The sequence below is a fragment of the Oncorhynchus gorbuscha genome, linkage group LG11 (genome assembly GCF_021184085.1).
Source record: "Oncorhynchus gorbuscha isolate QuinsamMale2020 ecotype Even-year linkage group LG11, OgorEven_v1.0, whole genome shotgun sequence".
In the NCBI taxonomy this organism is placed as follows: domain Eukaryota; kingdom Metazoa; phylum Chordata; class Actinopteri; order Salmoniformes; family Salmonidae; genus Oncorhynchus; species Oncorhynchus gorbuscha.
This window is the reverse complement of record NC_060183.1, coordinates 85,045,435-85,069,284: the sequence shown is the minus strand read 5'-3', so window position 1 is coordinate 85,069,284 and position 23,850 is coordinate 85,045,435. Positions and strand designations below refer to the sequence as shown.

The following is a 23,850-nucleotide window of genomic DNA, read 5'->3' as shown; positions in this document are numbered from 1 at the left end:
TATTGGGATAAAATTGTCCCACTTGCACCTACATGTCCACTGCATGAACAATACAACCACCAGGGGCGGCAGGTAACCCAGTGGTAAGAGCGTTGGGCCTGTAACCTAAAGGTTGATAGGACAAATCTCCGAACTGAAAAGGTCAATCTGTCATTAACAAGGCAGTTAACTCACTGTTCCTAAGCCATCATTGTAAATAATAATGGTTAAATGAATGTGATCAGAGGTTTTGCCTGCACATTTCTGCAGTTGTTCCTCACCAGCTGCAACTTGAAGCCACTGCCTGCATTGTGGAAGGCACTAATTGTCAATCAATCAAAAGTGTATCCAGGTGTAGCAGTGGTAAGGATTCACTCCATGGTGCTGAAAACAAGGCTCTGCTGATAGCCAGGTGATAGCCAGGTGTAGCAGTGGTAAGGATTCACTCCATGGTGCTGAAAACAAGGCTCTGCTGATAGCCAGGTGTTAGCCAGGTGTAGCAGTGGTAAGGATTCACTCCATGGTGCTGAAAACAAGGCTCTGCTGATAGCCAGGTGATAGCCAGGTGTAGTGGTGGTAAGGAGTCACTCCATGGTGCTGAAAACAAGGCTCCGCTGATAGCCAGGTGATAGCCAGGTGTAGTGGTGGTAAGAATTCACTGCAGGGCGCTGAAAAGAAAGCTCTGCTGTTGAGACAGCTTTATGTAGAGCAGTAGAGTAGAGGCACTTACAGAAGTTGTACACAGGGAGAACATTTTTAGTAGCCTAGGGGCTGGGAAAAAGTGGCCTTTTAAAAACGCATTTGATGCAATTCTATTTCATTTCACATGACCGGAGATGTTTTTTTAAACCGCATAAACGATCGAAATGGCAGACTACTTTGACACTGACAAACTGAGATCATTAAAAACGACCTTGTCTTCAATCCATCAATAGCCTAGGCCTAGGTGTGTGGAGACATATTGTAGGCTACAATATGAGGAGGAAATTATAGTCCTAAAGTCAGTTTCCCTGACTCACCCAATGATGCGCAGTTCACTTGCTGGTGATGGCCGATGCCAAAGTCTATCTTTTTCTCGTGTAAAACGATATTTTGGAAGTTGATCTGATATATTGGTAGCCTACAGCATTATGTCTTTTCAGCAGGAGCAACCCGTGTTTTCCCTCGATTGTATTAGAAATATTGCGAAAGGCCTTTTTTCCTCTGTCAGATTATCCGCACGTTCCCGACTGTAGGCTTTGTTATTTGACTACGATCCACATGCTATTTTAAAAAGAAGCTCTTGATCCGCAGTGGCTAAATTATAAGCTTTCTCATGGTGTAGTGGGCTATTCTGAATTATTTAATTGATTTATGAACACACAGCTGTTATTCTATAACTTTGTCAAATCTATTTCAATTCATCAGGGGTGCAGCAGTTCCCCCTTTGTGCGGCTATGATTCTATAAGGAAATAAATGTTGAAGTGCAACGCTGGAGAGATGAGAGTTGCAGAGGCTCATGTCTATCAGAGCAGAGAGGGAGAGAGAGAGATCGTAGAACGCCAATGTCATTCTAGTAAGGTGAGAGATACTGGCATGTTTTTCACGCAGCCCCCGGTCACCTGTTGGTCTCAAACGTAGGTAACAATGTTAGGCAAACCATAAACGCGGACCGGCTCAAACCAAATCAACTCTTAGAATATTAGGCCAGGGTTGAAAAATCTATGTTTTCACATTACATTTGTGGGGGCAACTCAAATGAACTTTGATCTCTTTTATTACATTTTTTTTAGGGTTGCTGGATTGAATGTCTGAGCTGACAAGGTCAAAATCTGTCATTCTACCCCTGAACAAGGCAGTTAACCCCCCTGGCTGGCCGTCATTGTAAATGAGAGTTTGTTCTTAACTGACTCGTTAAATTTAAAAACAAATATAAATATTCCGGACTCCGACATTCTTGCTCATTCTGATATTTCTTTCTTTTTAATTTTTGGATTATGTATGTATTGTTTGTTTTTATTGCAATATGTATTATATTATTACTGCACTTTTGGAGCTAGAAACACAAGAATGATATAGGTCGTGTGGTTCAATGAGAGGTTTACGTGGAAGACACATGACACACAAACACAGTTCTATCTGTACCAGGCATTGATCAGGTCATTTTTGGATTCTGGGAGTTTTGTATATGGATCGGCAGCCAAAACGGTACCACAGCGCCTCGATAGGATAGTCAACGGCCCTGAGATTGTGTGTGGGTACCTTCAGGACGACACCTGTTGAGGCATTGCAGGTCGATAGTGGGGAACTGCCACTGAGGATAAGGAAGGACAAACTGGCATTATTGTACTGGCCCGAGATTGAAAAGGAGTTCAGAAGGACCTTTCTGCGGTCACGGCAACTGGGGAATGCTGGGAGCGAGGAGTGGATAAGCAGAGGGTGTGCGGGTGGATAATTGGGCAGAAAGTGGTAGAATATGGACTGAGGGGGAGAGAGAGATTAGGACCGGCAATTGCATTGGAGAACGTCCCTCCCGCGGCTGTTTCTGAAACCAAGTGTAGATGTGGATATGATTGAAGGGTAAGAGACAATGGGGAGAGAACGTGAGATGGCGTTTTAAGGATTTTTACAGATGGTTGAAAGGATCCAGTCAAGGGCAGGGGTGTGTATCCTAGATTTCAATGTTACGGGTATGTCAGCAGGTGTCCGTGTATACGGCCGAGTCGATGGCCATGATTCTACAGTAGGTTTGAGATGGATAGAGGAGGAGGTGATCTGCTCTGATTGGGCTGCGGTGTTGAGTAGTGTGACGACAGGCAGGTCGGATAGGGGAGACTTGCCTGTGGCGACGATGGTGCTGTTAATGGGATTGGAGAGGATGGAAGTAACTGGGTTCCAGTCCGTGTGGGTGTGGAAATCTGCTGAGCGGAGGACGGCTCATAATAATGTCTGGAACGGAACAAATGGAATGGCATCAAACACCGTGGAAACCATGGAAACCATGTTTGATATATTCTACACCATTCTACCTATTCCGCTCCAGCCATTACCACGAGCCCATCCTCCACAATGAAGGGGCCACCAGTCTCCTGTGGTGTGGAGGGTAATAAGAAGGCTGATGGGGAGGCTAAGAGTGCTGTGAGGAGAGAGGCGTAGACATTCAGGTCCCACTGGCCCCCATTTTAGTCAAGTCCTTGATCCAGACAAAAGGGCTCAATCTTTGGCAAAGGAAATGGGATGCGAGTGGTAAGGGGAGGCAATAATCAGTTTTTATTTAACTAGGCAAGTCAGTTAAGAACAAATTCTTATTTTCAATGACGACGTTAAGAACAGTGGGTTAACTGCCTTGTTCACGGGTAGAACAACAGACGTTTAACTTGTCAGCTCGGGGGTTTGTTCTAGCAACCTTTCAGTTGCTTGTCCAACACTCTAACCACTAGACTACCTGCCGACCCTCCACTCTAACCACTAGACTACCTGCCGACCCTACACTCTAACCACTAGGCTACCTGTCCCCTCTACACTCTAACCACTAGACTACCTGCCGACCCTACACTCTAACCACTAGGCTACCTGCCTCCTCTACACTCTAACCACTAGGCTACCTGCCTCCTCTACAATCTAACCACTAGGCTACCTGCCTCCTCTACACTCTAACCACTAGACTACCTGCCCCCTCTACACTCTAACCACTAGACTACCTGTCGACCCTACACTCTAACCACTAGGCTACCTGCCCCCTCTACACTCTAACCACTAGGCTACCTGCCGACCCTACACTCTAACCACTAGACTACCTGCCGACCCTACACTCTAACCACTAGACTACCTGCCGACCCTCCACTCTAACCAATAGGCTACATGCCTCCTCTACACTCTAACCACTAGGCTACCTGCCTCCTCTACACTCTAACCACTAGGCTACCTGCCATCTCTACACTCTAACCACTAGGCTACCTGCCGCCTCGACACTCTAACCACTAGGATACCTGCCACCTCTACACTCTAACCACTAGGCTACCTGCCACCTCTACACTCTAACCACTAGGCTACCTGCCACCTCTACACTCTAACCACTAGACTACCTGCCACCTCTACACTCTAACCACTAGGCTACCTGCCACCTCTACACTCTAACCACTAGGCTACCTGCCACCTCTACACTCTAACCACTAGGCTACCTACCCCCTCTACACTCTAACCACTAGGCTACCTGCCACCTCTACACTCTAACCAGTAGGCTACCCTGCCTCCCCTCTACTCTAACCACTAGACTACCTGCCGACCCTCTACTCTAACCACTAGGCTACCTGCCACCTCTACACTCTGACCACTAGGCTACCTGCCACCTCTACACTCTGACCACTAGGCTACCTGCCTCCCCAGTAACAGAGGAGGTGGGGAGTATGGGGTGTAGGAGAGAGGAAGTTATGTGGAGTAGACTACGGTTTGGGCACAGGTTTGAATGCCACATTGTGGATGATAGGGAGAAATGAAACAGGTCTGTGTGATGAGTGTTTAGCGGCAGAAACGGTGGAACTTGTGTTTTATATTTTGTGAACTGTATAACGTAGATAGGGAGAGATTGTGTGAAAGGGTTAGAGAGGCTGGACGGGGGTTGGGGTTTGGGTGGATTAGTGGGGGAAGGAAAGGGGAAGGGAAGTGGTGTCTAAGGCTCTATTTCACTTTCTTAGAGGAACAGGACTAATGAAGATAATTTAATATAGGTCAGTCACCGGCCTCACACTCCAGTACAATAGGTGGCGTTGTATGGATGTTAAAAGTTGGATGCGAAACGCCAACCCAATCACAAAGAAGAAGACGAAGAAGAAGAAGAAGGAGCAAACATTTCGCTGCGCCTGCAGATCTGTGTACTCTGACCAAATAAACCTTGATTTGATCGATAGTCCCCAACTTGACAAAAACGGTCCGCTGGAACGCGCCCTTTAGTTGAAGTGGTCACGTTACTTTACTTTTTGTTGATACACGAGTTCACCAGAGAAGTAAAACGTAGTTATGTTTTAGCGGCTTTGTTTCTGTATATAGCAACAACAACAACAAAACAAATATATATATTTTACGTAGAACTCAAGCATTCTATTCTTTATAATAGTTATGTAGCTATTTGAACGAGTGGTGAACATCTGCTTATCCTTTTGGTCGATTTGTCCCAGTGCTAATGCTAACTAGCTAGCACAGCTCTCTCTCTTATCTTTTGTGTTGTTTAGGCTGCAGTCACTTTCTCTGACATGGCCTCGCCTGCACCTGGAGCGGGTAAGTCCAGGAGCAGAAGGCCGGGTACTATAGTTAGTAGGCGGCTCTGGGCCAGGGTGTTTTCTGCAGAGTCTTCTTCAAGTAGCACTTGGACTCCAGTTGGCTTTATTTGTGCTGATACTGCAATACTGTAATATTATTTTGTTGCTAATCGGTATTTATTTTCTCTACTCAGGATTCCAGAACAAGAACCGTGTTGCCATTTTGGCTGAATTGGACAAGGAGAAGAGACGCTTGATACAGAACTCCTCCATGAATAACCCTGGAGCCAGGTGTGTGTGTGTGTGTGTGTGTGTGTGTGTGTGTGTGTGTGTGTGTGTGTGTGTGTGTGTGTGTGTGTGTGTGTGTGTGTGTGTGTGTGTGTGTGTGTGTGTGTGTGTGTGTGTGTGACAAACTTTGTCTGCGTCCCTTATAGTGAACTACATTTGAACAGAGCCCTGTGAGTCCTGGTCAAAAGTATTGCATTTCTATAGGGTGTTGTTTGGGACCCCTGACCCATATCCCTCCATCCCTCTCGCCAACAGCATCCCTCTCTCCAGACCAGCCCTGAATAAAGACTTCAGAGACCACGCGGAGCAGCAGCACATCGCTGCCCAGCAGAAGGCAGCTCTGCAGGTAAAGCCTTGACCTCATTCTAAAATTTCTGAAATGCACCCTTCTCTCCTTGTTTCATCTGGGGGTAAGCATAGATCTATAAGTGGTTGGACGGGTGTGAGCGAGGTGTTACCTAAACCGACCAATTCAGATTTGGGATTTCTTCAAGGATGGAAGGATGCATTTCAGAAGTTTGTTGTAGGAGGGTCATAGAGCCCCCCCAGAGCCATTCTGCATGATCTCTATAAATACAGTAAGGGTCTGCAATATGTGGCCCACAAGTTATTTTTAGGTTAAAAAAGACTAAAATTACTAGGAATAAAGCTAAGAATGAGTTTAATGTAGAAAATCTGTTTCCAAATATTCCCAAGACAAAAAAATGAAGATGTGACTATCTTAATGTAATCTAAGAGGAAAGGGGGATACCTAGTCAGTTGGAAAGGGGGATACCTAGTCAGTTGTAAAGGGGGATACCTAGTCAGTTGTAAAGGGGGATATCTAGTCAGTTGTAAAGGGGGATACCTAGTCAGTTGGAAAGGGGGATACCTAGTCAGTTGTACAGGGAAAGGGGGATACCTAGTCAGTTTGGAAAGGGGGATACCTAGTCAGTTTGGAAAGGGGGATACCTAGTCAGTTGTACAGGGAAAGGGGGATACCTAGTCAGTTGGAAAGGGGGATACCTAGTCAGTTGGAAAGGGGGATACCTAGTCAGTTGGAAAGGGGGATACCTAGTCAGTTGGAAAGGGGGATACCTAGTCAGTTGTACAGGGAAAGGGGGATACCTAGTCAGTTGTACAGGGAAAGGGGATACCTAGTCAGTTGGAAAGGGGGATACCTAGTCAGTTGTAAAGGGGGATACCTAGTCAGTTGTGGAAAGGGGGATACCTAGTCAGTTGGAAAGGGGGATACCTAGTCAGTTGAAAGGGGGATACCTAGTCAGTTGGAAAGGGGGATACCTAGTCAGTTGGAAAGGGGGATACCTAGTCAGTTGTAAAGGGGGATACCTAGTCAGTTGTAAAGGGGGATACCTAGTCAGTTGGAAAGGGGATACCTAGTCAGTTTGGAAAGGGGGATACCTAGTCAGTTGTAAAGGGGATACCTAGTCAGTTGTACAGGGAAAGGGGGATACCTAGTCAGTTGTGGAAAGGGGGATACCTAGTCAGTTGTAAAGGGGGATACCTAGTCAGTTTACAGGGAAAGGGGGATACCTAGTCAGTTGTAAAGGGGGATACCTAGTCAGTTGTAAAGGGGGATACCTAGTCAGTTGGAAAGGGGGATACCTAGTCAGTTGTACAGGGAAAGGGGGATACCTAGTCAGTTGTAAAGGGGGATACCTAGTCAGTTGGAAAGGGGGATATCTAGTCAGTTGGAAAGGGGATATCTAGTCAGTTGTAAAGGGGGATACCTAGTCAGTTGTACAAAGGGGGATACCTAGTCAGTTGTACAGGGAAAGGGGGATACCTAGTCAGTTGTGGAAAGGGGGATACCTAGTCAGTTGGAAAGGGGGATACCTAGTCAGTTGTACAGGAAAGGGGATACCTAGTCAGTTGGAAAGGGGGATACCTAGTCAGTTGGAAAGGGGGATACCTAGTCAGTTGTACAGGGAAAGGGGGATACCTAGTCAGTTGTACAGGGAAAGGGGATACCTAGTCAGTTGTACAGGGAAAGGGGATACCTAGGGGGATACCTAGTCAGTTGTGGAAAGGGGGATACCTAGTCAGTTGTACAGGGAAAGGGGATACCTAGTCAGTTGTAAAGGGGGATACCTAGTCAGTTGTACAGGGAAAGGGGGATACCTAGTCAGTTGTCAGGGAAAGGGGGATACCTAGTCAGTTGTAAAGGGGGATACCTAGTCAGTTGTAAAGGGGGATACCTAGTCAGTTGGAAAGGGGGATACCTAGTCAGTTGTACAGGGAAGGGGGATACCTAGTCAGTTGTAAAGGGGATACCTAGTCAGTTGTACAGGGAAAGGGGGATACCTAGTCAGTTGTACAGGGAAAGGGGGATACCTAGTCAGTTGTAAAGGGGGATACCTAGTCAGTTGTAGGGAAAGGGGGATACCTAGTCAGTTGTACAAAGGGGGATACCTAGTCAGTTGTAAAGGGGGATACCTAGTCAGTTGGAAAGGGGGATACCTAGTCAGTTTGGAAAGGGGGATACCTAGTCAGTTGGAAAGGGGGATATCTAGTCAGTTGGAAAGGGAAAGGGGGTATCTAGTCAGTTGTAAAGGGGGATACCTAGTCAGTTGAAAGGGGGATACCTAGTCAGTTGGAAAGGGAAAGGGGGATACCTAGTCAGTTGGAAAGGGGGATACCTAGTCAGTTGGAAAGGGGGATATCTAGTCAGTTGGAAAGGGGGATACCTAGTCAGTTGGAAAGGAAAGGGGGTCTAGTCAGTTGTAAAGGGGGATACCTAGTCAGTTGTAAAGGGAAAGGGGGATATCTAGTCAGTTGTAAAGGGGGATACCTAGTCAGTTGTAAAGGGAAAGGGGATACCTAGTCAGTTGTAAGGGGGATACCTAGTCAGTTGTAAGGGGGATACCTAGTCAGTTGTAAAGGGAAAGGGGATATCTAGTCAGTTGTAAAGGGGATACCTAGTCAGTTGTACAGGGAAAGGGGATACCTAGTCAGTTGTAAGGGAAAGGGGATACCTAGTCAGTTGTACAGGGAAAGGGGGATACCTAGTCAGTTGGAAAGGGGGATACCTAGTCAGTTGGAAAGGGGGATACCTAGTCAGTTGGAAAGGGGGATACCTAGTCAGTTGGAAAGGGGGATACCTAGTCAGTTGGAAAGGGGGATATCTAGTCAGTTGGAAAGGGGGATATCTAGTCAGTTGGAAAGGGAAAAGGGGATATCTAGTCAGCTGTAAAGGGGGATACCTATTCCAAGTCTCAGAGCGAGTGACGTTTGAAACGCTATTAGCACGCACCCCGCTAACTAGCTAGCCATTTCACATCACATCGGTTACACGCCCAATATCGGGAGTTGATAGGATTGTCATAAACCGCAGAGCTGCTGGCTAAACACACGAAAGTGCTGTTTAATGAATGCTTATGAGCCTGCTGGTGCCTACGATCGCTCAGTCAGACTGATCTATCAAATCATAGACTTAATTATGACATAACACACAGAAATACAAGCCTTCGGTCATTAATATGGTCTAATTCAGAAACTATCATTTAGAAAACAAAACGTTTATTCTTTCAGTGAAATACGGAACCGTTCTGTATTTTATCTAACGGGCGGCATCCATCAGTCTAAATATTCCTGTTACAACCTTCAATGTTATGTCATAATTACTAAAAATTCTGGCAAATTAGTTCGCAATGAGCCAGGCGGCCCAAACTGTTGCATATACCCTGACTCTGCGTGCAATGAACGCAAGAGAAGGGACACAATTTCACCTGGTTAATATTGCCTGCTAACCTGGATTTCTTTTAGGTAAATATGCAGGTTTAAAAATATATACTCCTGTGTATTGATTTTAAGAAAGTCATTGGTGTTTATGGTTAGGTAAACATTGGAGCAACGACAGTCCTTTTTCACGAATGCGCACTGCATCGATTATATGCAACGCAGGACACGCTAGATAAACTAGTAATATCATCAACCATGTGTAGTTATAACTAGTGATTATGATTGATTAAGTTTAATGCTAGCCAGCAACTTACCTTGGCTTCTTACTGCATTCGCGTAACAGGCAGGCTCATTGTGAGGCAGGTGGTTAGAGCATTGGACTAGTTAACCGTAAGGTTGCAAGATTGAATCCCTGAGCTGACAAGGTAAAAATCTGTAGTTCTGTCCCTGAACAAGGCAGTTAACCCACCGTTCCCTGGTAGGTTTCTAGGCCGCCATTTGAAAATAAGAACGTGTTCTTTTTTTTACACAACAAATGTTCTAATCTGGGAGGTAAAACTTGATAAAGTATTCTATCATTTGTCTGTGTATTCAGATGGAATCAAGGCCAGAATGTACCAGAGGCTTCTTTGTCAAACACAATCTAACCATAGAGGTCACTTTCTACTCTGTGAACTTGTGGAAAACAATCTAATCTTCCTTTATCTTCTGTAGCATGCCCATGCTCACTCTTCTGGATTCTTCATCACTCAAGACTCGTCCTTCGGGAACCTGATCCTCCCGGTGCTGCCCCGTCTGGACCCACCTCCACCAGCAGAATAACAGAACCTGAAGAAGAAAACACCCAACGCCTAAAAGCAACACCTGTTGGGTGTTGACCAATGGCAGCGGACCACAGATCACGTGTTGACCAATGGCGGCGGGGCCACAGATCACCTGTTGGGTGTTGACCAATGGCAGCGGACCACAGATCGGCCCTCATTTTTCCCAACGATTCTGTTGAATTGCCCCTGTTCGTCGACACACGGCACATCGTTCAGTGGCCGACGTTCGTTTCTGGTGTTTTCTCCACGAACAGACAACACTTTGTTACAAGGACTTTCTGAACAAGGTCTGGGATTGTTTGTTGAAGCTAAGGGTCATGTTATTTCTGTCTATTTTTGGTGCACCGTACATCATGTGGTTTTGAAAGACAAATGTCATTTTTCTAACATTTTTTTATGAATGGAAAAAAGGCCTCATCAAATAAAGATCAAGTCAACAACAACATGTGGACCTTTTACTTGGCAAACTCATTATATTAAAACCCAGACGTTATATTGTTACAACATAGAAGGAACCAGGGTTGGGTTTACTGTTTGACAAAACAAATCAATTACGTTACCAGCAAAAAAATATTGTAATTGGATTGTAATTGGATACTTTTGAAGAAAAAAAACGTATTACGTCTTGGATTACTTTTCAATTCCGAAAGGATGTTTTGTGGGGAAAAACAAAAAAATCGACACCTCTGTTTCCTCAATAACATTCAATTCAGCATTGGAAAAAAAAAAGCACACGTTTTATAGTTTGTTCCACCTGGGTGAGTCTGACCACAAGTCAGAGACCAATATGACGACACATCAAATGTGTTTGATTGATCCTTTTTATACAATACGAAAGTAACGAGGTAGTCAAATTACTGCGTTTGGGTTTTTCCCAAAATCACATTAGTTATTACAATTTTGGTAGCTAACCTACGGATTATATTTAGAAAGTAATCTACCCAACACTGAAAGGAACTATGAACATATGGAATCATGTAGTAACCAAAAAAAGTGTTATACAAATTAACATGTTTTAAATTCTTCAAAGTAGCCAAGTCTTTGCCTTGATGACAGCTTTGCAGTCTCTCAACCAGTCTTGAAGGAGGTACCACATATGCTGAGCACTTTTTGGCTGCTTTTCCTTCACTCTGCGGTACAACTCACCCCAAACCATCTCAATTTGGTTGAGGCCGGATGATTGTGGAGGCCAGGTCATCTGATGCAGCACTCCCATCACTCTCCTTCTTGGTCAAATAGCCCTGACACAGCCTGGAGGTGTGTTGGGTCATTGTCCTGTTGAAAAACAAATGATGGTCCCAGATGGGATGGCGTATCGCTGCAGAATGCTGTGGTAGTAGTGTGCCTTGAATCCTATATAAATCAGTGTCACCAGCAAAGCACCCCCACACCATCACACCATCACACCCCCACACCATCACACCATCACACCCCACACCATCACACCATCACACCCCCACACCATCACACCATCACACCCCCACACCATCACACCTCTATGCTATAAGGTGGGGAAAACACATGCTGAGGTCATCTGTTCACTCTGCGTCTCACAAAGACACGGTGGTTGGAACCAAACATCTTAAAATCAGACAAGGACAGATTTCCACCGGTCTAATGTCCATTGCTCGTGTTTCTTGGCCCAAGCAAGTCTCTTCTTATTATTGGTGTCCTTTAGTAGTGGTTTCTTTGCAGCAATTCAACCATGAAGGCCTGATTCACACAGTCTCCTCTGAACAGTTGATGTTGAGATGTGTCTGTTACTTGATCTCTGAAGCATTTATTTGGGCTGCAATTTCTGAGGCTGGCAACTCTAATGAACTTATCCTCTGCAGCAGAGGTAACTCTGGGTCTTCCTTTCCTGTGGGGGTCCTCATGAGAGACAGGTAACTCTGGGTCTTCCTTTCCTGTGGGGGTCCTCATGAGAGCCAGTTTAATCATAGCGCTTGATGGTTTTTGCGACGGCACTTGAAGAAACTTTCAACGTTCTTGACATCTTCCGAATTTCATGTCTTAAATTAACCAGAATTTTGTATGTTTTGAATATGGTGTCATTTTGTTCATAAACCATGTGCCATAGAATCAATCAGTGCATCAAAAATCTCTTACCAACTATATATGGCACAGCTGCAAAAAATGTTGGTACTTAAATGAAACTGGTATACTTTTTCATTTATCACAATTTTCATTTAACCAATTTTGGTCTTTAATGCAGGGCCAACAGACACGTTCCTTACTTTTCCCCCACTTCTACTTGCCTCTTCCATTTTTGCGGTAATGCTGCAATTAGTTGGTTGTAATTTTGGGTAGAGCAGACATTTCCATATGTCTGTGTTAGCTGCATGTCATAACTCCACCTGTGTTAGCTGCATGTCATATCGCCACCTGTGTTAGCTAGCTGCATGTCATATCTCCACCTGTGTTAGCTGCATGTCATATCTCCACCTGTGTTAGCTGCATGTCATATCTCCACCTGTGTTAGCTGCATGTCATATCTCCACCTGTGTTAGCTGCATGTCATATCTCCACCTGTGTTAGCTGCATGTCATAACTCCACCAGTCCCATTTGTGATAACATTTACAAAGATTAGGCCTTTTATTTTTATCCCAAAAATGTTTTTTTTATTAATTAGTTTGAGTTTGATAATATTTGTATTTTCTGGTGGATTACACTGAAATTGCAAGAGGGAGAGGTTGTAATCTGAATAAAGGGAGAGGTTGTAATCTGAATACAGTGAGAGGTTGTAATCTGAATAAAGTGAGAGGTTGTAATCTGAATAAAGGGAGAGGTTGTAATCTGCATGTCATATCTGTAATCTGTGTTAGCTGTTGTAATCTGAATAAAGTCCCATTTGTGATATCTGAATAAAGGGAGAGGTTGTAATTTGAATCCCAAAAATGTTGTAATCTGAATAGAGGAGAGGTTTAATCTAATATTTGTATTTTCTGGTGGAGAGGTTGTAATCTGAATAAAGGGAGAGGTTGTAATCTGAATAAAGGGAGAGGTTGTAATCTGAATACAGGAGAGGTTGTAATCTGAATAAAGGGAGAGGTTGTAATCTGAATAAAGGGAGAGGTTGTAATCTGAATGAAGGTTGTAAAGGGAGAGGTTGTAATCTGAATAAAGGGAGAGGTTGTAATCTGAATAAAGGGAGAGGTTGTAATCTGAATAAAGGGAGAGGTTGTAATCTGAATAAAGGGAGAGGTTGTAATCTGAATAAAGGGAGAGGTTGTAATCTGAATAAAGGGAGAGGTTGTAATCTGAATAAAGGGAGAGGTTGTAATCTGAATAAAGGGAGAGGTTGTAATCTGAATAAAGGGAGAGGTTGTAATCTGAATAAAGGGAGAGGTTGTAATCTGAATAAAGGGAGAGGTTGTAATCTGAATAAAGGGAGAGGTTGTAATCTGAATAAAGGGAGAGGTTGTAATCTGAATAAAGGGAGAGGTTGTAATCTGAATAAAGGGAGAGGTTGTAATCTGAATAAAGGGAGAGGTTGTAATCTGAATAAAGGGAGAGGTTGTAATCTGGGAGAGGTTGTAATCTGAATAAAGGGAGAGGTTGTAATCTGAATAAAGTGAGAGGTTGTAATCTGAATAAAGGGAGAGGTTGTAATCTGAATAAAGGAGAGGTTGTAATCTGAATACAGTGAGAGATTGTAATCTGAATAAAGGAGAGGTTGTAATCTGAATAAAAAAGGCCATTCTTGAACATGGGATGAGACATTCTTACTGATCTGCTAGAGAACCAGTTTGGATTGAAGTATAACTTTTGTATGACTGAAGCCTTCAGTGAGAGGTCTAACACTTTAATATGTAACATGTTATCTGATGGGACAAGCTACAATTTAGTGTTCTGTAACACACAAGTAAATCAATGCATTTCATTGCCTGGAGAACCCATTTAACTTTAAATGGTTGCAAGTATGGCCTCCTTGTCTCTGTTGCTGCTGTAGCTGAACATTTGTTTATTGTCCAATGGAAATGTCTTGTGCTTTAGTCTGACCCCTCAGAAACACAGAGGTCAGAGGTCGGAGTAGAGGGCAGCCATACTACACCACCCGTTGAGCAGTTTGGACACTCCCGACCAGATTATTGTTTTATTGGGGGGGGGTGTCTCTGTTGGTCAACAGGAAGGTGTTGAGGGACCCGTTTCCTTGTGATGACTTTTAAAGCTTGCTTCATAGTCTGGACTAATCTTTCGACGAGGCAGTTTGTTACAGGGTGATACAGCGCTGATTTTGATGTGATGGATTCTTCAATGGATGACCGGAACTCTTCAAACACCAGCTGGGGGGGGGGACATTATCACTAACGAGTTGCGTTGGCAAGCCGAAGCGACTGAATATTGACTAACTTTTCGATGGCTCTCTCTGCTGAAGTGTTCTTCATCACTGCAACCTCAGGCCATTTGCTGTGTGACTAGCAACATACGATCCTCCAGTCTAGGGTTTTCCAAACTCGGTCCCAGGGCCCACCCTGGGTGCACGTTTCTGGTGTTTTTTGCCCCTAGCAAAACTCATCATCAAGCTTTGATTATTTTAAACAGCTGTGTAGTGTTAGGGGCAAAAAAACAAAACGTGTACCCAGGGAGGAACCCTGGACAGAGTTTAGGAAACCTTGCTCCAGTAGGCCTGCATGTGGACTCGCTGCCATGGCCCCTCTGGGAAGTCCCATGAGTGTAGCAGCGCTAGCTAAGGCACGTTCCTCGTCATGTGACATGCAGAACAACACTTGGCCTAGTCTTTGATAACTACATCCTGGCCACCGGAAGTAGCAGCGTCTCCTTCATTCGCACCATGCCACAGTGCCCTGAATAGAGCTCTTCAAGGAGCTGCATGATGACTCGGAAAGCCCCAGAGCATTCCAGACTGAACTGTGAGCTCGTTTCTTCTCACCGGGTAAGGATTTAGGCAGTCGACAGCTCTCCTCCTTTCCCACGAGTGACAATGTACACAACCTCAGACATTACTGGATCAGTACTGGTGCCCTAAAGGAGCAAACTAAAGTATCAACACGTCTCATCTCAATTATCCCTAAAAATCCCTCGTTTGAAAGCACCTGTTTTTCTGGAAGCTGTGCCATTTCCTTCCGCGTGAGCCAGCCCTCTAGCAGCTCCAGTTCCAAGTAATGAGCTTCAACCCCTCGCCATTTGAGTGACAGCTAGCAAGATGCGCACACACAGCGAGCGCAGTGACATAGTACGCAATTTTCAGGGACCCCTTTTGGCTCGTGAGTGATACTTTCAAAACTACTGGCTAAAAAGTTTACAAAAGTACCGGAGAATCTCTTTAAAAACAACACTACATAGACCATCAAAGGTACTGGAGAATCTCTTTAAAAACAACACTACATAGACCACCAAAAGTACCGGAAAAACTCTTGACAAAAATAAGATCCTTATTTGAATAATATTTTCCAATGTTGTTCTCCACTACTAAAAACACTTCAAAAGCATTAGCACATCGTTCAAAAGACTAAATAAATGTTACACATTACAGTAAATCAAACATTGGTGCACTACAATGTGTTTTTTAATGATAGTCATGGTGTCTGTCATCATTGATGGGTTAAGGTCATAGTGGGGGTGGGCAGACAAATGGGACGGAGCAATAACAACATTTCACTTGTTTTGAAATGGCAGTCGAGCATCACTGGGGATCAGAGGTCAAGCCTGGTCCCAGACCTGTTTGTGTCGTCTTTCCAACTTGGCACGACAACACAAACAGATCTGTGGACCAGGCTTTTATCATAAAGGACAAGACAGACCAACACGAAGAACGTAGGCCGTCCCATCGCCTTTGACCACAGAACACCAGCCCCCATTTTCTGTTCAGTTCCTGAACAATCTACACGTTAAAACACCGAGCAGGTAATCTACCGCAGATGGTGTTGGTCTGGTTTGTCCTACAGGCATCCCGAGGACACACCTTCCTTCTCTGGGGTCATTTGCTGACTATGGGCAGCAGGTCTCCCTTGGTTTTCATGGTTTTGATCTTGGCTCGGATGGTGTCGTCCATGGCCTGCCTGCAGCGGTGGGCGTAGTGAGCCAGCGTCTCCTCTTTCTCGTCCCAAGGTGGCAGAGCGTGGAACACCTAGGATTAAATAATGCTTTATTAACCCCCAAAGGACCTGCTAATACATACAACACCTGCTAATACATACAACACCTGCTAATACATACAACACCTGATTTCCTATGAAAAGCCACTGGCACAGGAGAGAAACGTCTAAAACAATCAGCTTTCCAAACAGACTCTTTCTAATACATACAACACCAGCTAATACATACAACACCCATTTATTGTGTATATAAAATATAAATAGCTTCCAAACACACATATAGAAAAGGTGCAGAGAGATGCATTCTAGCAGCTATATATGTGTGTGCTGTGTGTGCTCTCCTCTCACCTGTACACCTGTACTAACCCTTCCTCTCACCTGTACTAACTAACCCTTCCTCTCACCTGTACTAACCCTTCCTCTCACCTGTACACCTGTACTAACCCTTCCTCTCACCTGTACTAACCCTTCCTCTCACCTGTACTAACCCTTACAACACCCTCTCACCTGTACTAACCCTTCCTCTCACCTGTACACCTGTACTAACCCTTCCTCTCACCTGTACACCTGCACTAACCCTTCCTCTCACCTGTACTAACCCTTCCTCTCACCTGTACACCTGTACTAACCCTTCCTCTCACCTGTACACCTGTACTAACCCTTCCTCTCACCTGTACACCTGTACTAACCCTTCCTCTCACCTGTACTAACCCTTCCTCTCACCTGTACTAACCCTTCCTCTCACCTGTACACCTGTACTAACCCTTCCTCTCACCTGTACACCTGTACTAACCCTTCCTCTCACCTGTACTAACCCTTCCTCTCACCTGTACACCTGTACTAACCCTTCCTCTCACCTGTACACCTGTACTAACCCTTCCTCTCACCTGTACACCTGTACTAATCAAATCAAATCAAATTTATTTATATAGCCCTTCGTACATCAGCTGATATCTCAAAGTGCTGTACAGAAACCCAGCCTAACCCTTCCTCTCACCTGTACACCTGTACTAACCCTTCCTCTCACCTGTACTAACCCTTCCTCTCACCTGTACTAACCCTTCCTCTCACCTGTACTAACCCTTCCTCTCACCTGTACACCTGTACTAACCCTTCCTCTCACCTGTACACCTGTACTAACCCTTCCTCTCACCTGTACACCTGTACTAACCCTTCCTCTCACCTGTACACCTGTACTAACCCTTTCTCTCACCTGTACACCTGTACTAACCCTTCCTCTCACCTGTACACCTGTACTAACCCTTCCTCTCACCTGTACACCTGTACTAACCCTTCCTCTCACCTGTACACCTGTACTAACCCTTTCTCTCACCTGTACACCTGTACTAACCATTCCTCTCACCTGTACACCTGTACTAACCCTTCCTCTCACCTGTACTAACCCTTCCTCTCACCTGTACTAACCCTTCCTCTCACCTGTACACCTGTACTAACCCTTCCCTCTCACCTGTACACCTGTACTAACCCTTCCTCTCACCTGTACTAACCCTTCCTGTACACCTGTACTAACCCCCTTCACCTCACACCTGTACTAACCCTTCCTCTCACCTGTACTAACCCCCTCTCACCACACACCTGTACTAACCCTTCCTCACACACACCACACACTACACACACACCACTCACACTGTACTAACCCTTCCTCTCACCTGTACTAACCCACCACACACTGTACTGCGCCCACCCGTTCTTCACGCCACGCGAGGGGTAAGTAATAGTAAAACAAATCTGATTTCTCAACCACACACCTGTACTAACCCACTCACACCACACACACACACACACACACACACACACGAGACCAGTGACCCATGACCCCAACAAATAGTGCCCTCTAGTGTCCAAAACAAGTCAAAATAACCCTGGACAGACAATATATACACAACTCATAAACCAAAATGGCACCTACAACACTGAATAAATACAAAGACAGACACAAATGATAAAAACCTAATCCCAGAATAAAAAGATCAAAGCCTTAGATTAAAATGAAGGATTTACCTCCGGAGCGGCCAGGCTCAGCTCGGCGATGGCGGCCGTCCGTGAGATGGTGTTGCGGTCGACGCCCACGCGGTCGAACGCCACCTTCATGGAGACGCTGCGTCTGAACTCCTGCAGGGCCGCCATGTACCTGGCGATGACGCCCACCACGTTCTTCACTGGGGAGAGAGAGCGGCAGGACCGACGGGGTTAAGTAATAGTAAAACAAATGCTGATTTCTCAACTCTTCATTTGACATGTTTCAGTGTGAGGGATGGAGATGTACTAGAGAGCTCATCTCCTATCTCCGCATTGGCCACTTCTGTGACAGCATGGACAGCGCCATCACCAGGATTTGGTCCAAGTGCGCCCTCTATCCAACTCTATGGTATTGGGTACAGTACTGTAGTCCTGACTCTATGGTATTGGGTACAGTACTGGAGTCCTGACTCTAAGGGCCATCTACAGTACTGGAGTCCTGACTCTAAGGGCCATCTACAGTACTGGAGTCCTGACTCTAAGGGCCATCTACAGTACTGGAGTCCTGACTCTATGGTATTGGGTACAGTACTGGAGTCCTGACTCTAAGGGCCATCTACAGTACTGGAGTCCTGACTCTAAGGGCCATCTACAGTACTGGAGTCCTGACTCTAAGGGCCATCTACAGTACTGGAGTCCTGACTCTAAGGGCCATCTACAGTACTGGAGTCCTGACTCTAAGGGCCATCTACAGTACTGGAGTCCTGACTCTATGGTATTGGGTACAGTACTGGAGTCCTGACTCTATGGTATTGGGTACAGTACTGGAGTCCTGACTCTGTTTAAGGGCCATCTACAGTACTGGAGTCCTGACTCTATGGTATTGGGTACAGTACTGGAGTCCTGACTCTGTTTAAGGGCCATCTACAGTACTGTAGTCCTGACTCTGTTTAAGGGCCATCTACAGTACTGGAGTCCTGACTCTAAGGGCCATCTACAGTACTGTAGTCCTGATTCTATGGTGTCCTGACTCTATGGTATTGGGTACAGTACTGGAGTCCTGACTCTATGGTATTGGGTACAGTACTGGAGTCCTGACCTGCCATCTCTATGGTCCTGACTCTGTTTGGGCCATCTACAGTACTGGAGTCCTGACTCTATGGTATTGGGTACAGTACTGGAGTCCTGACTCTATGGTATTGGGTACAGTACTGGAGTCCTGACTCTGTTTAAGGGCCATCTACAGTACTGGAGTCCTGACTCTATGGTATTGGGTACAGTACTGGAGTCCTGACTCTGTTTAAGGGCCATCTATGGTTGACTCTTAAGGGCCATCTACAGTACTTGGGCCATCTACAGTACTGGAGTCCCTGACTCTAAGGGCCATCTAAGGGCCATCTACAGTACTGTAGTCCTGACTCTGTTTAAGGGCCATCTACAGTACTGGAGTCCTGACTCTGTTTAAGGGCCATCTACAGTACTGTAGTCCTGACTCTGTTTAAGGGCCATCTACAGTACTGTAGTCCTGACTCTGTTTAAGGGCCATCTACAGTACTGGAGTCCTGACTCTGTTTAAGGGCCATCTACAGTACTGTAGTCCTGACTCTAAGGGCCATCTACAGTACTGTAGTCCTGACTCTGTTTAAGGGCCATCTACAGTACTGTAGTCCTGACTCTGTTTAAGGGCCATCTACAGTACTGTAGTCCTGACTCTGTTTAAGGGCCATCTACAGTACTGTAGTCCTGACTCTGTTTAAGGGCCATCTACAGTACTGTAGTCCTGACTCTAAGGGCCATCTACAGTACTGTAGTCCTGACTCTGTTTAAGGGCCATCTACAGTACTGTAGAGTCTAAGGGACTCTGTTGACTCTGTTACAGTAGGGGCCATCTACAGTACTGGAGTCCCTGACTCTAAGGGCCATCTACAGTACTGTAGTCCTGACTCTGTTTAAGGGCCATCTACAGTACTGTTTAGTACCTGACTCTCTGTTTAAGGGCCATCTACAGTACTGTAGTCCTGACTCTGTTTAAGGGCCATCTACAGTACTGGAGTCCCGACTCTAAGGGCCATCTACAGTACTGTAGTCCTGACTCTGTTTAAGGGCCATCTACAGTACTGTAGTCCTGACTCTGTTTAAGGGCCATCTACAGTACTGTAGTCCTGACTCTGTTTAAGGGCCATCTACAGTACTGGAGTCCTGACTCTGTTTAAGGGCCATCTACAGTACTGTAGTCCTGACTCTGTTTAAGGGCCATCTACAGTACTGTAGTCCTGACTCTGTTTAAGGGCCATCTACAGTACTGGAGTCCTGACTCTGTTTAAGGGCCATCTAGTAGGGCCATCTACAGTACTGTAGTCCTGACTCTGTTTAAGGGCCATCTACAGTACTGTAGTCCTGACTCTGTTTAAGGGCCATCTACAGTACTGGCCATCTACAGTACTGGAGTCCTGACTCTAAGGGCCATCTACAGTACTGTAGTCCTGACTCTGTTTAAGGGCCATCTACAGTACTGTAGTCCTGACTCTGTTTAAGGGCCATCTACAGTACTGTAGTCCTGACTCTGTTTAAGGGCCATCTACAGTACTGTAGTCCTGACTCTGTTTAAGGGCCATCTACAGTACTGTAGTCCTGACTCTGTTTAAGGGCCATCTACAGTACTGGAGTCCTGACTCTAAGGGCCATCTACAGTACTGTAGTCCTGACTCTGTTTAAGGGCCATCTACAGTACTGTAGTCCTGACTCTGTTTAAGGGCCATCTACAGTAGGGCCATCTACAGTACTGTAGTCCTGACTCTGTTTAAGGGCCATCTACAGTACTGTAGTCCTGACTCTGTTTAAGGGCCATCTACAGTACTGTAGTCCTGACTCTGTTTAAGGGCCATCTACAGTACTGTACTGTAGTCCTGACTCTGTTTAAGGGCCATCTACAGTACTGTAGTAGTCCTGACTCTGTTTAAGGGCCATCTACAGTACTGGAGTCCTGACTCTGTTTAAGGGCCATCTACAGTACTGTAGTCCTGACTCTGTTTAAGGGCCATCTACAGTACTGTAGTCCTGACTCTGTTTAAGGGCCATCTACAGTACTGTAGTCCTGACTCTGTTTAAGGGCCATCTACAGTACTGTAGTCCTGACTCTGTTTAAGGGCCATCTACAGTACTGTAGTCCTGACTCTGTTTAAGGGCCATCTAGGGCCATCTACAGTACTGTAGTCCTGACTCTGTTTAAGGGCCATCTACAGTACTGTAGTCCTGACTCTGTTTAAGGGCCATCTACAGTACTGTAGTCCTGACTCTGTTTAAGGGCCATCTACTGTAGTGACTCTAAGGGCCATCTACAGTACCTGACTCTGTTTAAGGGCCATCTACAGTACTGTAGTCCTGACTCTGTTTAAGGGCCATCTACAGTACTGTAGTCCTGACTCTGTTTACAGTACTGTAGGGCCATCTACAGTACTGTAGTCCTGACTCTGTTTAAGGGCCATCTACAGTACTGTAGTCCTGACTCTGTTTAAGGGCCATCTACAGTACTAGTCCTGAGTCCTGTTTAAGGGCCATCTACAGTACTGTAGTCCTGACTCTGTTTAAGGGCCATCTACAGTACTCTGTTTAAGGGCCATCTACAGTACTGTAGTCCTGAGGGCCATCTACAGTACTTAGTCCTGACTCTGTTTAAGGGCCATCTACAGTACTGTAGTCCTGACTCTGTTTAAGGGCCATCTACAGTACTGTAGTCCTGACTCTGTTTAAGGGCCATCTACAGTACTGTAGTCCTGACTCTGTTTAAGGGCCATCTACAGTACTGTAGTCTCTAAGGGACTCTGTTTAAGGGCCATCTACAGTACTGTAGTCCTGACTCTGTTTAAGGGCCATCTACAGTGACTGTACAGTACTGTAGTCCTGACTCTGTTTAAGGGCCATCTACAGTACTGTAGTCCTGACTCTGTTTAAGGGCCATCTACAGTACTGTAGTCCTGACTCTGTTTAAGGGCCATCTACAGTACTGTAGTCCTGACTCTGTTTAAGGGCCATCTACAGTACTGTAGTCCTGACTCTGTTTAAGGGCCATCTACAGTACTGTAGTCCTGACTCTGTTTAAGGGCCATCTACAGTACTGTAGTCCTGACTCTGTTTAAGGGCCATCTACAGTACTGTAGTCCTGACTCTGTTTAAGGGCCATCTACAGTACTGTAGTCCTGACTCTGTTTAAGGGCCATCTACAGTACTGTAGTCCTGACTCTGTTTAAGGGCCATCTACAGTACTGTAGTCCTGACTCTGTTTAAGGGCCATCTACAGTACTGTAGTCCTGACTCTGTTTAAGGGCCATCTACAGTACTGTAGTCCTGACTCTGTTTAAGGGCCATCTACAGTAGTCCTGACTCTGTTTAGTCATCTACAGTACTGTAGTCTGTTTAAGGGCCATCTACAGTACTGTAGTCCTGACTCTGTTTAAGGGCCATCTACAGTACTGTAGTCCTGACTCTGTTTAAGGGCCATCTCAGTACTGTAGTCCTGACTGTTTAGGGCCATCTACAGTACTGTAGACTCTGTTTAAGGGCCATCTACAGTACTGTAGTCCTGACTCTGTTTAAGGGCCATCTACAGTACTGTAGTCCTGACTGTTTAGGGTCAGTACTGTAGTCCTGACTCTGTTTAAGGGCCATCTACAGTACAGTCCTGACTGCCATCTACAGTAGTCCTGACTCTGTTTAAGGGCCATCTACAGTACTGTAGTCCTGACTCTGTTTAAGGGCCATCTACAGTACTGTAGTCCTGACTCTGTTTAAGGGCCATCTACAGTACTGTAGTCCTGACTCTGTTTAAGGGCCATCTACAGTACTGTAGTCCTGACTCTGTTTAAGGGCCATCTAGTCCAGTTTAGGGCCATCTGTACTAGTCCTCCTGACTCTGTTTAAGGGCCATCTACAGTACTGTAGTCCTGACTCTGTTTACAGGGCCATCTACAGTACTGTAGTCCTGACTCTGTTTAAGGGCCATCTACAGTACTGTAGTCCTGACTCTGTTTAAGGGCCATCTACAGTACTGGAGTCCTGACTCTGTTTAAGGGCCATCTACAGTACTGTAGTCCTGACTCTGTTTAAGGGCCATCTACAGTACTGTAGTCCTGACTCTGTTTAAGGGCCATCTACAGTACTGTAGTCCTGACTCTGTTTAAGGGCCATCTACAGTACTGTAGTCCTGACTCTGTTTAAGGGCCATCTACAGTACTTACTCCTAACTCGTGTGTTCTCTCCATCTCTGCTCCTCTTGGAGCTCTTCATCACCCTGTGGAGCTCCACCTCCTCAAAGCTGTCGAATAGGGCGGGGTTCTCAAAAGCCACACCCTCATCAGGGAAACCCACCCCCATGTGGGAGGAGCTACCCGTCCCCAGCTCCATCTGGCTGGACGAAAGACCACGCCTCTTCTCTGAGGAAAAGAAAAAACATAAAACCGATGGTCTCTGGCAGAAACATCACGCCATGTTTTTAACTCTGGATTTATAATAGAGGGTCATTCTTCATCCACATGCCTCCTCACCCCTGCTGATGATGATCAGGTACAGTTTGTAGACTAAGCCTTAGACTAGACCTAATTATGTTCTATACTGAACAAAATTATTAAATGTAATGTGTTGGTCCCATATTTCATGAGCTGAAATAAGAAGTGTCGGACAAAATTTTGTGCACAAATGTGTTTACATCCCTGTTAGTGAGCATTTCTCCTTTGCCATCTAATCCATCTAACTGACAGGTGTGGCATATCAAGAAGCTGATTAACTTCATTAGGTTAGGGGGCACTAT

At 45.4% G+C, this 23,850-nt stretch overlaps 2 protein-coding genes across 4 annotated transcripts in view; one reads left to right on the top strand and one right to left on the bottom strand.

Moving 5' to 3' along the window:
* Positions 1-4,781: 4,781 nt before the first annotated feature.
* LOC124047987 (SOSS complex subunit C) lies at positions 4,782-10,450 on the top strand. Of its 2 annotated transcripts, none has more exons than XM_046368348.1 (5): positions 4,782-4,962; positions 5,188-5,233; positions 5,409-5,505; positions 5,758-5,848; positions 9,898-10,450. In XM_046368348.1, exons 2-5 carry the CDS (start codon positions 5,209-5,211, stop codon positions 10,003-10,005), a joined length of 321 nt encoding a protein of 106 aa, XP_046224304.1. In that variant the 5' UTR covers positions 4,782-4,962; positions 5,188-5,208; the 3' UTR covers positions 10,006-10,450. The 2 variants fall into 2 exon arrangements, with proteins under 2 accessions (XP_046224304.1, XP_046224305.1); XM_046368349.1 differs by having other exon boundaries at positions 4,782-4,969.
* A 4,871-nt stretch (positions 10,451-15,321) lies between these two features.
* LOC123989573 (uncharacterized protein KIAA1958) overlaps positions 15,322-23,850 on the bottom strand; it is a 42,389-nt gene continuing 33,860 nt past the window's right edge. For both annotated transcript variants that reach the window (XM_046290690.1, XM_046290691.1), the window contains exons 5-7: positions 23,282-23,476; positions 18,090-18,247; positions 15,322-16,099 (exon numbers count right to left, since the gene is read on the bottom strand). In XM_046290690.1, coding sequence (XP_046146646.1) covers positions 15,950-16,099; positions 18,090-18,247; positions 23,282-23,476 — 503 coding nt within the window. In that variant the 3' untranslated portion in view covers positions 15,322-15,949. The remainder of the gene's footprint in view (positions 16,100-18,089; positions 18,248-23,281; positions 23,477-23,850) is intronic.